The following is a 13737-nucleotide window of genomic DNA, read 5'->3' on the forward strand; positions in this document are numbered from 1 at the left end:
AACTGCCAGCACTGAAGTTAAAGCTGTCATTGATGTTTGCAGCGCAAAATTTGACTGAAAGGATAAAAATAGTGGTTAATTTTCGCTAGTTATTTCATATACCTAGAATAGACCTAGTTAGACCTAGAATTCTGCCCGCTCTAAATCATACACAGAGATGTGATAAGTGATACATGTGATAATGTGACACACAGGAGTATGATAAGATTACATTTACATGAATGAACTGTAATAAATAGTTAAGAGAGAGAGAGAGAGGAGAGAGAGAGATTGTGCATGTGTGAATTACCTGAGCCTGTGACGCATCTCTACTAATAATGAAAGGTAACTGTATGTTTCTATGGTTACAACTGTTAATAGGCAGCGCATTAATTTAGAACAGTGACTAAACTTACTGGAAATATCTGTGCGTTCAACGGTTTGAACACACACCTTCCAGCCAATCAGAATCGAGTATTCAGACAGACCATGTTATACATGTATTTATGCATATATAATATAATGGATTTTCCACTAAATTAAATGTAACTATTAACGGATAAAAAGTATGACGCGAATTTAATGAATAAAAATGCAACAGTTGCCAAATTGTTTTGTTATAAAAGGAATAAAACACTTTGGAACATGCTGCTATTGGAAAATAAACAACTTTAGGGTGGTAACAGCCTATAATTGATTATTTTCCTATAACAGCACACCCCCAAGCTTTTTATTCCTTAATTATCACTTTAACCACTGACTGTCTGGGGTGTTTTTTTGATTACAGACAAAAACCTGTAACATTTGCTTTGGCCTCGTGATCACTGAAATGGGGGACATTGCTTTGTTTGTGTGGGATGTGATATTTGCCTATGATTTTTCAGGACTGTAGTAGTATTAGTGCAGAATTTAGTATTTGCATGGTCCATCTAAAGTGCATAATGATGTACATGTATTTTTAAAATGGTAAATGGTGCACTTATATAGCACTTTTATCCAAAGCGCTTTACACTGTGTCTCATTCATACACACCAATGGTAGCAGAGCTGCGATGCAAGATGCTACCTTGCCATTGGGGGAAACTTGGGGTTCAGTGTCTTGCCCAAGGACACTTCAGCATGTGGAGTCAGCATGGGCCGGGAATCGAACCGCAAACCTTGCGATTAGTGGACGACCTGCTCTACCACCTAAGCCACAGCCGCCCCAAATTTTTAACCAGTAAAAATAATTTATGTTGAATCATAAATTGTTTAAGATAATCATTTTAATTGCTAGGAAAACCCTAAAACTTCCTTTATAACAAATGCAATATATATCATTCTATAAATATGCAATTTGAAACACACCCTCATCTAAAATCCCATCTATTGCCCCAATACCCTGATTACTCTATGGAGTATTAACCTGTTTGAAATAGACAAGGAAATACATTGATGAAATCTGAGCCTGTATGTGTGACTGATCCGTTCGCCAACATCAGGGAATTAAAATAGTATTAAAGTGGAGTATTGAAATTCCATGTCCAGATATTTGGGCAGCTCGCATTTGGTCACAGGTAGATTTCAGCACTGGAGTGCTGAATTGCATCATCATAATCTGGGCAATTTATTTATTAGTAACTAAACCTGTCAAAATACACCATAACAACCATGATGTGTTTATAGCGTTGCCTAACATTAACAGAATTAGTACTTTCTTAGAGGTTCTGTGCCTGATATATTCCATGCTGTCATCAAATCATTTGGATATCTGACACATTTTATCACTACTGACAGTAGTGATCAAAAAACTATGTTTTACACAAAACAAAAACTCATATTCACCCAAGATATTTAGTATTATCTACTGCATATAATCTATATAATCAGAATCAGCTATCCAAGACAAGTTTCATGAGCTTACTTGTTGGTGACCAATCTCATGACTGTCCAGTCTTTAGGAAACATGTCTGGCCTAATCAATATTCTAAAGACAGTGAACAGCTGCAGAAGAAAATTCTGGAAAAAAAGAAAGAAAAGACTTAGTTTTCCATAAGAGTGATATATGACAAAAGACAAATAAGACTCTGTCCTGAGAGTACCGTGTGTAAAGTTTACTCCGAGTGACAAGAAACTGATTGGACATTAAAGTTTCCCTTACTGATCATTTTTAAGCAGCTCACTGCTGCAATCATCAAATTTAAAAAAATGATTTGATATATTATTGTTTATAATCATTTCATTGATTCGGTCGACTCACCGCCAGCTCGTCTTTTGTAGGGAATCGGCTCAGGAGCTTCTGGTAGTCCTTATCACTTAACTGCCTGAGGAGAGTCAGCAAACAGGCCACAAACTCACCCTACACACACACACACACACACACACACACACACACACACACACACAGACTCTAAACATACTGTAAAAATACTGACAGTTCCTTATTAATCTAGATATAAAACATGCATTTAGTAAGAAATAGGAACAGTGAGTTACTGAAAATATTTTCCACACTGCATTATTAGGGAAGACAATTTAATCCGCTCATAGTATGACAATCTACGCCTCACATGTCCAGACACAGCGGAATCCTAATTGAGACGATGCTTAACTTCAGATTATACAACCAATAATCCGTCATGTCTTGATATGTCTTTAAACTGAACCATGTGTTTCAGTGACTCTTTGGAGTGCCTTTGTGATCAAAAGTCCTCACTTGGATAGAAACATCTGACAGTACTGACCTTTTGGCTGGTTCTCATGAGTAAAACTGCTGTTTTTCATTTCTTTCTTTCTTTATATATATATATATATATATATATATATATATATATATATATATATATATATATATATATATATATATTTTTTTTTTTTTTTACAAAAAATGCAAGAACTGAATGGTTTCCTTTTAGTTGCTGAGGCTAGGCTGAGGCTACAATCAGTTAGCTACATTCATAATTATATCAATGGAAGGTCCTCACAACGATAGCAAGACACTATTATGTTGTGCGTGTGAGACTCACGGTCACATCCTGATATTGCAGACGCATCGAGGTGGCGGCTGGCTGGGGACGGTTAGTTACCTCCAGTATCGTCTTCAATAACACTCCAGACAGACTGTCCATTATTACATTAACCTCTTCAGGTGCCACACACTCCTACATTCAGACACACACACACACACACACACACACACACACACACACACACACACACACACATAAGATCATGTATATGCATGTGTATGTATGCAATTCACACTTTGAAGTAAGTGTTAATTCTAAGTAAGCTTAATAAAAATGTGAGTGAATGAATCACAAACATGAAATAATATAACTTTATAAAATAATAATAATTGCACAAGATTAATAATAAAAGTTAAATATAATGTATTAATCAATAATATCATTAATTTAAACAACATTCTTACTATTGTTACTCTTGTTTAAGATATTGTTATTTATTTTCATATTAACAGAATACCTTTATGAATAATGATTATCATTTCTATCATTATAAATATTATACATATTTATAATCGCAATATTTACTATACTGTATTATTATTACTATTACAGTAAGACAGGTGTTTAGTGATATTCAACATCGATTGATTTTGGTGTTTGCCCTTTTTGCTATGACGTTCATGGGTGAAGCTCAGTGCCTACCCTCCTAACACAGGTGGTGAGAACATCTAAAGCATTCTGGGTAGGAGGACATGTGGTGTGTGAAGCTGGAGTACGTACTGTGTTTGGGTCTCTGTGGACAAGAGACAGCATGCTGGTGAGGATGTTCGCACATAGAACCAACTCCTTCTGCTCCTTCAGGTAAGTGAGGAGGAGATGGAGGACCACGGGTAGGAGCACACAACGTGACTCTGCAAAGACACACACACACACACACACACACACACACACACACACACACACACTATTTAAACACAGCTGCTGAACAGGACATTAAATATGCATAATTTCAAGAACATCAGGAACATAAGCCCAAGCACCTTGTCAGTGTGTGTGTCTGTGTGTGTACCTGGGTTGGTGTAAAGTGGGCTCTCCACAGTCTTGGCCATGCACTGCAGCTTGACGGCCTGCAGAGGGCAGTCTGTGTGTGTTAGAGTGGGCAGACTGCTCAGTGTGTCGCGCGCTAGATTCGCCACCTCACGGACACCGAACACCTTCAGCAGTTCACAGCACACGGTGGGAAACGACCTCAGGAACACAGCCTACACACATACACACACACAGGTCATGCCCATAGGTTAAGTGCACTGTTTATCAGACACCAATAATATGTGTTACTATGGCAATACCTCTCACAGGATGAGAGTGTATATTCGGCATCTAGATGTAATAAAGCACTCAATAAAGGTCATAATAATTACACACAAAACAGAGCTTCTTTGCTCTTCCAAAACCCAGCATGTTTATTATTTTCAATTTATTTAAAAAAAAAAAAGAAAAAAAAAAGAAGGTATTTCACTAAATCTGAAATTAGAATAATTACTGAGCATTTAACATTCTGGCACTGACATCCTCTCATTTTTATTTGATAAGCCTGTACTGTACTATATTAATATATTATCTATTATAATTATCTATATTAATTATAAAATATAGAATTATAATAGAACTTTTAAATAAAAACAATTATAGGAAGAATAATAAAGTAGGAGAATAAAGGAGAGTTTAAAATCAGATATGGATGAGCAGTCTCTGACACTAAATGACCTGTGTACTATAGTGGACTAATTAAACTTGTAGATGGAATAAGATAAGTGATTACAGTAACTGTTCTTGGCAGGTACAAGTCTAAAGACTGTCCTGTGTGCATCCCAGGACTCTTAATCACAATCTGCTGAAGAGATTGTATTGGATGTGGATTGAAACTGGCAGCGTGTCTAGATGACACTATAATATGCGAGGACTAATACGAAATACTAAATTATTTATACGAAAAGAAATACAGATTTATACTAAAATAATACATGGCGTATTATATACAAGAGGATTATTTTCCTATAGCTCTACGGTCTGGAGTGTGTTATTCTACTTATACCACAGCAATCTGCTAGTGATTACAAGATTTCATTTATTAATGAATGACATGTTCCTTTTCTCACTTATGTTATAAATTCTCTCTCTCATACACACACACACACACACACACACACACACACACACACACACACACACACACACACACACACTAAAAACACAGCCTTTTCCTTTCACAGAGAAACTGGAGAAAGTGTAACTCTTCTCTCCTGAAAACGTTCAAACTGCAGACACTTCTGTAAATGTTAAATAACAAAAAACATCCCCAGATCAACCATTTTTGAAACTAGTTGATTACATTATGTGGAGCGTCTGCTTTACTAGTGTCTGTGAACGAGCTGTTACTATAGAAACAATAACATATTAGAACTAACGCATTAATATAAACCTATGATTTAGATTACTGCTGGAACTACCATCTGAGCTGTGCTGTTACACAAAAATAGCGCACATCTTCAGACCAATCAGACTGGAGCATTCACCCGCACAGTGGTATTGTACAATAGACAACACTACTGTCATACAGGGAAGAAGTCCTGTGGATGGGATTTGTATATATTGTACTGAAGCTGCTGTACGGTTTTGTAATGCCAATGTGAGTCTCAAAAAGAATGAAATGGAGGAAAGTTATAGTAATGTCTCAAACAGGAGAGGATTTATTGATCAGAATGTCAGGGTTCATGGCAATGGCTGGAAATCTAGCAAATAAGGGGATCCACTCATTCTAAGACATGTCCATGTTTGGTCTGAAAGAGTTTCTGTTAATCAGCCACAGACAATTAATCATCTAAGCAAAGGTATGTTTTTACACCAACACTGTAACCAAGGCATACATTTCCATGTTGATTTGTCCTAACAGGCACTGATATTAGACATTAATGACAAAAGAATACATTAAAACATTCCTATTTTTGGCACATTCCTGTATATATGCCTTACACACTGTTTAGTTTTAGCTTCAGTTCTACAGTACACGTTCCTTCTGTTTTGCATTATCATTAGTCTTCTTTTTTACCCTTTTCTTATTCATTTCTATTTTTAATGCACAGTATAAAGAGGAGTAGGCCAGGTTTTCATTTCACTGCAAGTATACATACTAACAAATAAAAATCTGAATAAGAACCCTGAATAAAATGCAAAATATGTATAAAAAATGGTCTAGGGTACAGAGAAGGGTTGATGTGGTGTCAGTATGGATCTAAAGTAAAAAAAATAAAAAAATAAAAATAAAAATAATAATAATAATAATAATAAAAAATGGCCCCTCAACTTGGAATTCCTACTTGGGATGTTCTCTTCAACCCCGAGTTCAGTAAGTGACCTCAAATAAGCATGGCTGCTCACAGCATGAACAGTAAACAAACTAGCACTTTTTACCATTAAATGAGCTGTACTGTGTATACAAGTATTTGCTTCCGATCAATCAACATATTTGTTCGTTAAATCTATAAAACTGACTATACAGTGTCATTTCTTCACACAGGTAAAGAGTGCGACACACAAAGGAAGCATGCTGAACCGGACAACAGCCCACATTGCCCAGCAGGGTACTTCAAACAACAGATGTAAACACATGCATGCTTTCTCATACACACACACACACACACGCATATACCGCCTAAAGCCTATGTGTAAACACAGTGTGTGAGGTGACAGGGTTGGCACTGATCCCGTGGTCTCCATGTGCTGCTGAGCCGTTCAGCGTTCCCAATGATGCTTCACTCATTCAAGCGTGTTAATGGAAATCTGCTCTCCTGCTGCGCTGCTACAACAGCCACGAATGTGTGTGTGTGTTTCTGTATGATGATATGGCCACATTCTGCTGTTATTAACATACACAGCCTGTGTGAAATGAATTGTTTTCTATGGCACGCAGAGCTGCCATACATAAACAACACACACACACACACAAAATTATACTGATATCCACAGTGATAGTACACAGTTTAGGATCTGTGAGTGTAAAACTTTAAACAAGCCTTTTGTATACAAAGCATATGCGCATGTACTGCATTATAGCTCACATGAATGTGTGTGTGTTTGAATGTGTGTGTGTGTGTGTGTGTGTGTGTGTGTGTGTGTGAGTGGCCTGATGCCCCTGTTCTCTGCGTCCATGTAGTGTGTGCGTGTGTGTTACCTGTGTGTGTGTGACGGGGCTGATTCCTTTACTCTCATGAGAAAGGAACAGATGGATGGATTTGAAGAGTTCATGGATGGAGCAGCGGAACTCGTCTTCACCCTGTGCCACAGTCGCTGCCGCATAGAGCCTGCGAGACTGCACGATGTATTTAAACAGGTACTCTGCAGCCTACACACACACACACACACACACATACATACACACACAAGTTAGTATCTGACATTAAACATGTCTTGGTTGGTTGACTATACTTTTTAGCTGGTGAATTTTTGTAATTTGGCCTATAAATAAGACTCGCTGTAAGTGGTGGATCAGTGCTTAACGCATTACTGATTAGAAGGCTGTTAGTTCAAATCCTAGCACTGCCAAGTTGTCACTATTTGGTCCTTGAGCAAGATCCAAAACCCACGAGTGCATTTCAATTGTAAATCGCTGTAATGTCAAATGTTAATACAAATGTTTCACTGAATCACAAAAGTGCAACCTGGAGCTTTTGTTTTTAAAATGTCTGAACTAATGTAGAAAGGAACAGGTTGAGGGTACAGCAAAAGCAGTTTTACTGAACCGCACACATTCACGGGGGCTAGTCAAAGTGGCCAGGCGCCGGACGAAACAGGACATACACCCAGCAGAAGGCAAGAACTGACTGCATGTGCGTGTATACATGTGAAAAGTATATGATGTGTGTGGGTATGAACGTAACTGTGTGAAACGGAGACAGAGCGTGAAAGAATATTATATTAATTAATAAGGCAAGTGAGTGGGCGGAGTTTACACTGAATGGTGTCAAAATGAAGATTCATGTCTTAAGTTTCTTCATCTCAAAACTTTTCAGTGGTGAACTCATTTCATATGACTGATTCTGATTATACAGTCAAAATCTTTTAAATACATATTTTTATGTTCTGCTACAGATTCCTCACTACTGACAATTAAATAAGGAATGACAAAATGAAACACACATAAAATGTCATGGACATTTCTCAGAACATATTTCTTGCTTAGATTCTCTAATTGTAGAGTATTCTTAAATGCAATATATTTCTTGAAATTTAACCAAAACATGCGAATACAGAGGGTTTAAACACTTTTGACTAGCAATGTAGATTAGATTTTGGGGAAAAAATCTGGGAGTAATAGTTTGTGATCTTTCACTGAACGATCACATCTAAACTTGAAAGATTTCAGCTACATAACATGTGACGTAATTTTAATGATGAACAAAATCATGATTGTGAGCAGTGTTATTGAGTTCAGTTTGTGATCGCTGACTGAAGGATGACATAGAAACCTGAAACTTTTATTCACAGAACCTGAAAGCATAAAATAGCTAGTAAATCTGATCATGTTAATGATGAACAAAATTGTGGCTATTGTGGTAACTTATTATACTGTGTGGAGAATCACTGGGACTACCATAATGTTGCAAATTGAGACACTGAAATCCCACTGTGATAATGTAGCAGTTAACTAGCCGGCTAGCTGTTTGAATCAGCAGGATAACATGGGGGGTTTTACAAAATTGCTTATTCCAAGATCCTGGCTTTTAAAAAAAATTTTTTTAATGAAATTCATAGCCCACTATGGCCCAGTAACATTCATTTCACAGGCATGAATGAAATTAAATAAATGGTTATTATACATTTTTATACAGATTATTTTACATTTTTTAAATGACACGTGCAGAAGGACAGGATACACATATCTGAGAAGCTGTAATATGTTTTACTTTTACCTTCAGGACCTGCTGTATCTGCTCGTGGTGCTCAGCATCGATGATCCGGTCCACATGCCACTTCAAAACTCGGATCAGGTCTCTACAACAATAACGACATCATACGAACATTGGAAAATGACAAGTAGCAAAGCACATATAACACACAATGTATTTCTAAACATAATTTTATTTTAAAACGTATACAATTTTGAACCCATTTACATTTGGCCCTGTTTTTTCAGGAGTCTTGTATCTGCATTGTATCCTGATAAGATAATAACCACATGCATTTAACCTAATACTTAAACATGTTTCTGGTTGGACAGATAGGAATCTGATTGAAATCTGAAATGCTGTATTAAGCATAATATGCAATAAGATAATGACGTTGATAACCAACTTGTCCTATGTGAAATATGGCTGCTGCATCAAAAATGGAAATTTTGCATTTGCATTTCATTCCCATAAAATCAGAGAAAGGCGCCAACTTTCACAACACTATCTTTGATCTTTAAAAGAAGACACTACTTAGATCAATGGTTCTCAAGGTGGGGTCCAGGGAGCCTCTATGGGTCTACAAAGCAATCTTCATAATTTGTTACACTAGTGGAAAATCATTATTAAAATGATTATGCCTATAAAAGTGTCATCTAGAATCTAATAAAAAAATTATAGAGAATTTAGAAGAGAGAAATCCAGAAATTTGGGGAAATAAACCTTTTTTGTCCTGAAGGGAATTCTCTTATATCATGTACTCTCTTATATTATGAACTGCTATTAAGACACCTCGGATACGGGGAATACTGGGTTATAGATTCTGCTTGTGTGTCTCTGTGCTGTCAAATACCTATGAAGAATGTATTCACTTTATTACGTCTTCTGATAAGCTGATCAACTGCCATCCTTTATTACAGCTGACACATGTATTTTCTATACCATGAAAAGACTTATTTTTTGTAGTATGACTGTGTGTGCTTTGTCTGAATCTGTCTAGCACTTGCACAAGTAGAAACCCTCCCACGCACTTGCTTATCTATGTGTATAAATACTCCTGTTCTACATGAATTAACTGGACGTCTCTGTGAACAGCATGTGTGTCAGTATGTGTTCATTTAGACTCTCCAGGCCTGAAACGCTCTGTGGGCAACCACACATAGCACAGAACTAAGAGTTAAGAGAAAGAAAAAGGCTGTAAGGTTGACGGAAGACTGAAGGACATAATCTGAGATTCCTTATCTCTAACATTGTCCCATTTCATGATAGATATTTAATGAATGCCTAATTTGTAATAGTTTGACTGTTAAATTAATTTTTAGTGAGTGTTTGAGAATACCTGATTTAGCCTGTTTACTATAGCAGTGACTCAGACTTGAAAGTGAAGAGAAAGCTAGCGTTGTTCAATTTCTTAGGAAAAAGAGCAAAAGTCTGCTAGAGAAAATGGCAAGTGCTTTAAAAGTTCTTAAGATAGTTACAGTGTTTTATAAATACCAAAATGTCCTTTCTAAGGTGTTGTTGGCAGTGTCTGACCCCCTCTAGTCTCCAAAACAAATCCGACATAACAGCAGTCAACATGCCACAGAGAACACGGTGACATTTCAGTTGAAGCTAGTATACAAACAGTTTTTGAACATTGAAGTCTGTTGCACAATAATATGATTACTATTAGTGCCACAGACAAAACAAAAAGGGACAAAACAGCAACAACACACATGCAAAAATATTAACAAATTGTTCAAAGACCATCAAAGTGTTGCATTACATATATTTGACCCCTTTCCACTTTTATCCTAACGAGATGTTTATCCTAATGTCTTTTTAAATGCTAGTAATCTTGGAAGATAAAGCCGTTTATACAACCCCAATTCCAGAAATGTTGGTGTAAAATGTAAATAAAAACACAACGCAATGATTTGCAAATCTCATAAACCCATTTGTTATTCACAATAAAACAAAGAAAACACATCAAATGTTTAAACTGAGGAAATGTACCATTTTAAGGAAAAATATGGTCATTTTAAATTGACCAAAAGGATGGAAAAGTAAGTATGGAAAAAAAGTGTTGTGATTCCATAATTTTTGCCAGGGGCTGTAAGAGGTCCAAACCTGTTCCAGCATTACAGTGTTCCTGTGCACAAAATGAGCTCCATGTAGACAAGCTTTGCCAAGTTTGGATTGGAAGAACTTGAGTGGCCTGCACAGATAACTGACCTCAACCACATTGAACACCTTTGGGATGAACTGTAATGCAGACTGCACCCCAACATCACGGCCTGACCTCACTAATCATCTTGCTAATCTCACTGACCTCACTAATCATCAGCTGAATGAGCAAATGCCCACGGCCATGCTCCAAAATCGAGTAGAATGCGTTCCTAGAAGATTGGAGGTTAGTATAACAGCAAAGGGGGACTACATCTGTTATAGGATGATTGGTCAGGTGTCCACATACTTTAGGCAATATAGTGTATATGTTCTTGCAATAAGGTCTGTCTTCAGAGTTGGCTGCTTATGTTCAAAAGTTACATCAATATTTCCACAAGAAAAGTTAGACCTAGGAAGGTGTTTAACCCTGTCTATACAACTATAAGGGTTGAACTCACTGTAACTGGTTGCAAGCATTTGAAATAGCACTTAAATACAGAATTCTGCATTATATTGATGACATATATGAATATTACATACTGACAGCAGAAAAGTGTGAAGCTTAAGCGAAATCCAATATGTTAGAGCAAAGTCTGACATCATTCATGAATAATATCCAAATGAAACAGAATTTGTGCAGCATTAACAAGAAAAGGTTCTGGGTTTTAAAGTGAAAAATGACACCCAATGCCCCTGTTGATGAAATTTTTAGTGGCAGCAGCAGTGACGCGTATTTTCTTTCTGCCTTATGGATCCCAGGCTGAAGCTCCGAAATAGTCTGTGAGCAAAACCGTTCTGCAGCATGCCGTCATTCACCCATAAAAGCTCCCCCAGCCAAACTCTTTGAACTGTTTGACGATACAAATGCGTCTCCGAGGAATTATCCGCTTGAGCCTTTGTCAAAAAAAGTGAGTGCAATTTTCAGCCCGAGCGCCTGAGAGAAGGTGAGTGCTAAAAATATAATGGTGTAATCTGACAGAAAAGAAATATTCCACTGCTGTGTTGTCTTTGGGAATCTGTGAGTATATAATAAGATAAGAAATCTGGGTCTGTGTGAGTAGGACGGCTCATTCTGAGACCCAGTAAAGTAGTTTTCATCTTACAGGGAATGCTAGTATTTTCTAAAAAAAAAAAGGAGGGATTTGCTTCATTTGAAGTCTGGGGTAGCACCACTTTTTATCCTCTATGATTAAATACAAATTCAAACTAGCCTGTAATTAAACACAAAGCACCAGATCACTTACAGAGAGAAAGTGTGTCACTGCATTTTTTTTTTTCAGTTTTCTGCTGTTTCAGCAATTCAGACATAATAATGAACTTTTCCATGATGGATAACCAAAGTGGGGTTACAAGGGTTCAGGTTTATTCAGGATTAGTCAGTTAAATTGAAAAGTTGTAGCCATATATACACACAGAACATTTTCTGTATTCTTGTAAGATGAACTAGAAATAGTATGATATTTTGATATTTTGTACTGGGCAAAAACACAGAAGTAAATGAAACAGTAATAATAATAATAATAATAATAATAATAATAATAATAATAATAATTCTTAACTTTTTTGTGTGCTAATGTAGTAAACTGGACGCATAACTTATGAGAAACAGCTTAGAAAACGTCGGTTGTTTTTGGTCCCAAAATGTGGTCTTGCCAATTTCCTAACTTATCACGACACCTACCATCCGAGGAGGGTGAAGGCTAACACGGGCTTCTTCCAAGACACGTGTAATCAACCTCTGCATCTTTTCAAACTGCTGCTCATGCTACCTCACACAGCAGTAAAAGACACTCAGAGGTAACCGATATCTACCCTCTTACGGATACATGAGCTCACAGCAGATAACCACGATTACCTGGTGTCACTGTGACTTTTGAGTGTATTTCCATTGTCTAAAACATACATTTCAGCATGCCATACCATGGAAACTTTCTTTTATGGTTTCTCTGTTGTTCCTGATCTGTATCCAGTTATATTGTACATCATCAAGTCCCATGACTCACGAGACCCATGAGTCTCACTGACTACTGTTTACATGCACATCAAATTCCGTTTAAGGTCTATATTCGGGTTGCAGCCACATTCTGAATATGATGTTTATATGTGTACAGGCATCGGAATATTCCTGTATACATGGCTGCTGTAAGTATGCCTGAGTTGCCATTTCTACAGCTAAGCTTCTGTTAGCAAGATTTATTTTTGCACTCTGATCAACAGTTTCCTACATGACCCACAATGCTGCTTGATTGCCTGATATAGTGGTGCAGTGATGAATTTAGCTAACAAAAATTACTTGTGGACTGAGCATGAGCATATAGCTGAATAAGGTGTTTTCTGAATAAGGTGTTTACATGCAACAAATTTCCAATTAAAACAGGTATTTTCTGCGGGTGGGAATCGGAATTTGGGGAATCAGAATTTTGTCTTAATCTGAATCGAGCAGTCGGATTGCGGTGTTTACATGACTCAATACTAATTTGAATATTGGCAAATTCTGATTAATATTGGAATATTGATGTGCATGTAAAGGTAGTCAATGTGAAGAGGTGTGTGTGTATGGTCAGTGGTTATACACTGAACTACTAACTGCAAGAACTCATTATTTTACCTCATTAGAGGATTAAAGAAACGTAGCCCTGTGTTTATCTCAGCTACAATCTGAATAATAACGTTTCAAAAGACTGAGAAACGAGAGAGAGAGAGAGAGAGAGAGAGAGA

General features: G+C 36.9%; 1 protein-coding gene across 1 annotated transcript in view; it reads right to left on the reverse strand.

Annotated features, from left to right (window-relative positions):
* Positions 1–13737, reverse strand: part of dock4 (dedicator of cytokinesis 4) — a 90551-nt gene that overhangs the window by 26250 nt on the left and 50564 nt on the right. Inside the window, exons 21-27 of the mRNA XM_017473794.3 lie at positions 8896–8977; positions 7158–7328; positions 3996–4188; positions 3707–3837; positions 2984–3118; positions 2218–2316; positions 1882–1976 (exon numbers count right to left, since the gene is read on the reverse strand). Coding sequence (XP_017329283.1) covers positions 1882–1976; positions 2218–2316; positions 2984–3118; positions 3707–3837; positions 3996–4188; positions 7158–7328; positions 8896–8977 — 906 coding nt within the window. The remainder of the gene's footprint in view (positions 1–1881; positions 1977–2217; positions 2317–2983; positions 3119–3706; positions 3838–3995; positions 4189–7157; positions 7329–8895; positions 8978–13737) is intronic.

Source organism: Ictalurus punctatus, chromosome 8 (assembly GCF_001660625.3).
Source record: "Ictalurus punctatus breed USDA103 chromosome 8, Coco_2.0, whole genome shotgun sequence".
Classification (NCBI taxonomy): Eukaryota; Metazoa; Chordata; class Actinopteri; order Siluriformes; family Ictaluridae; genus Ictalurus; species Ictalurus punctatus.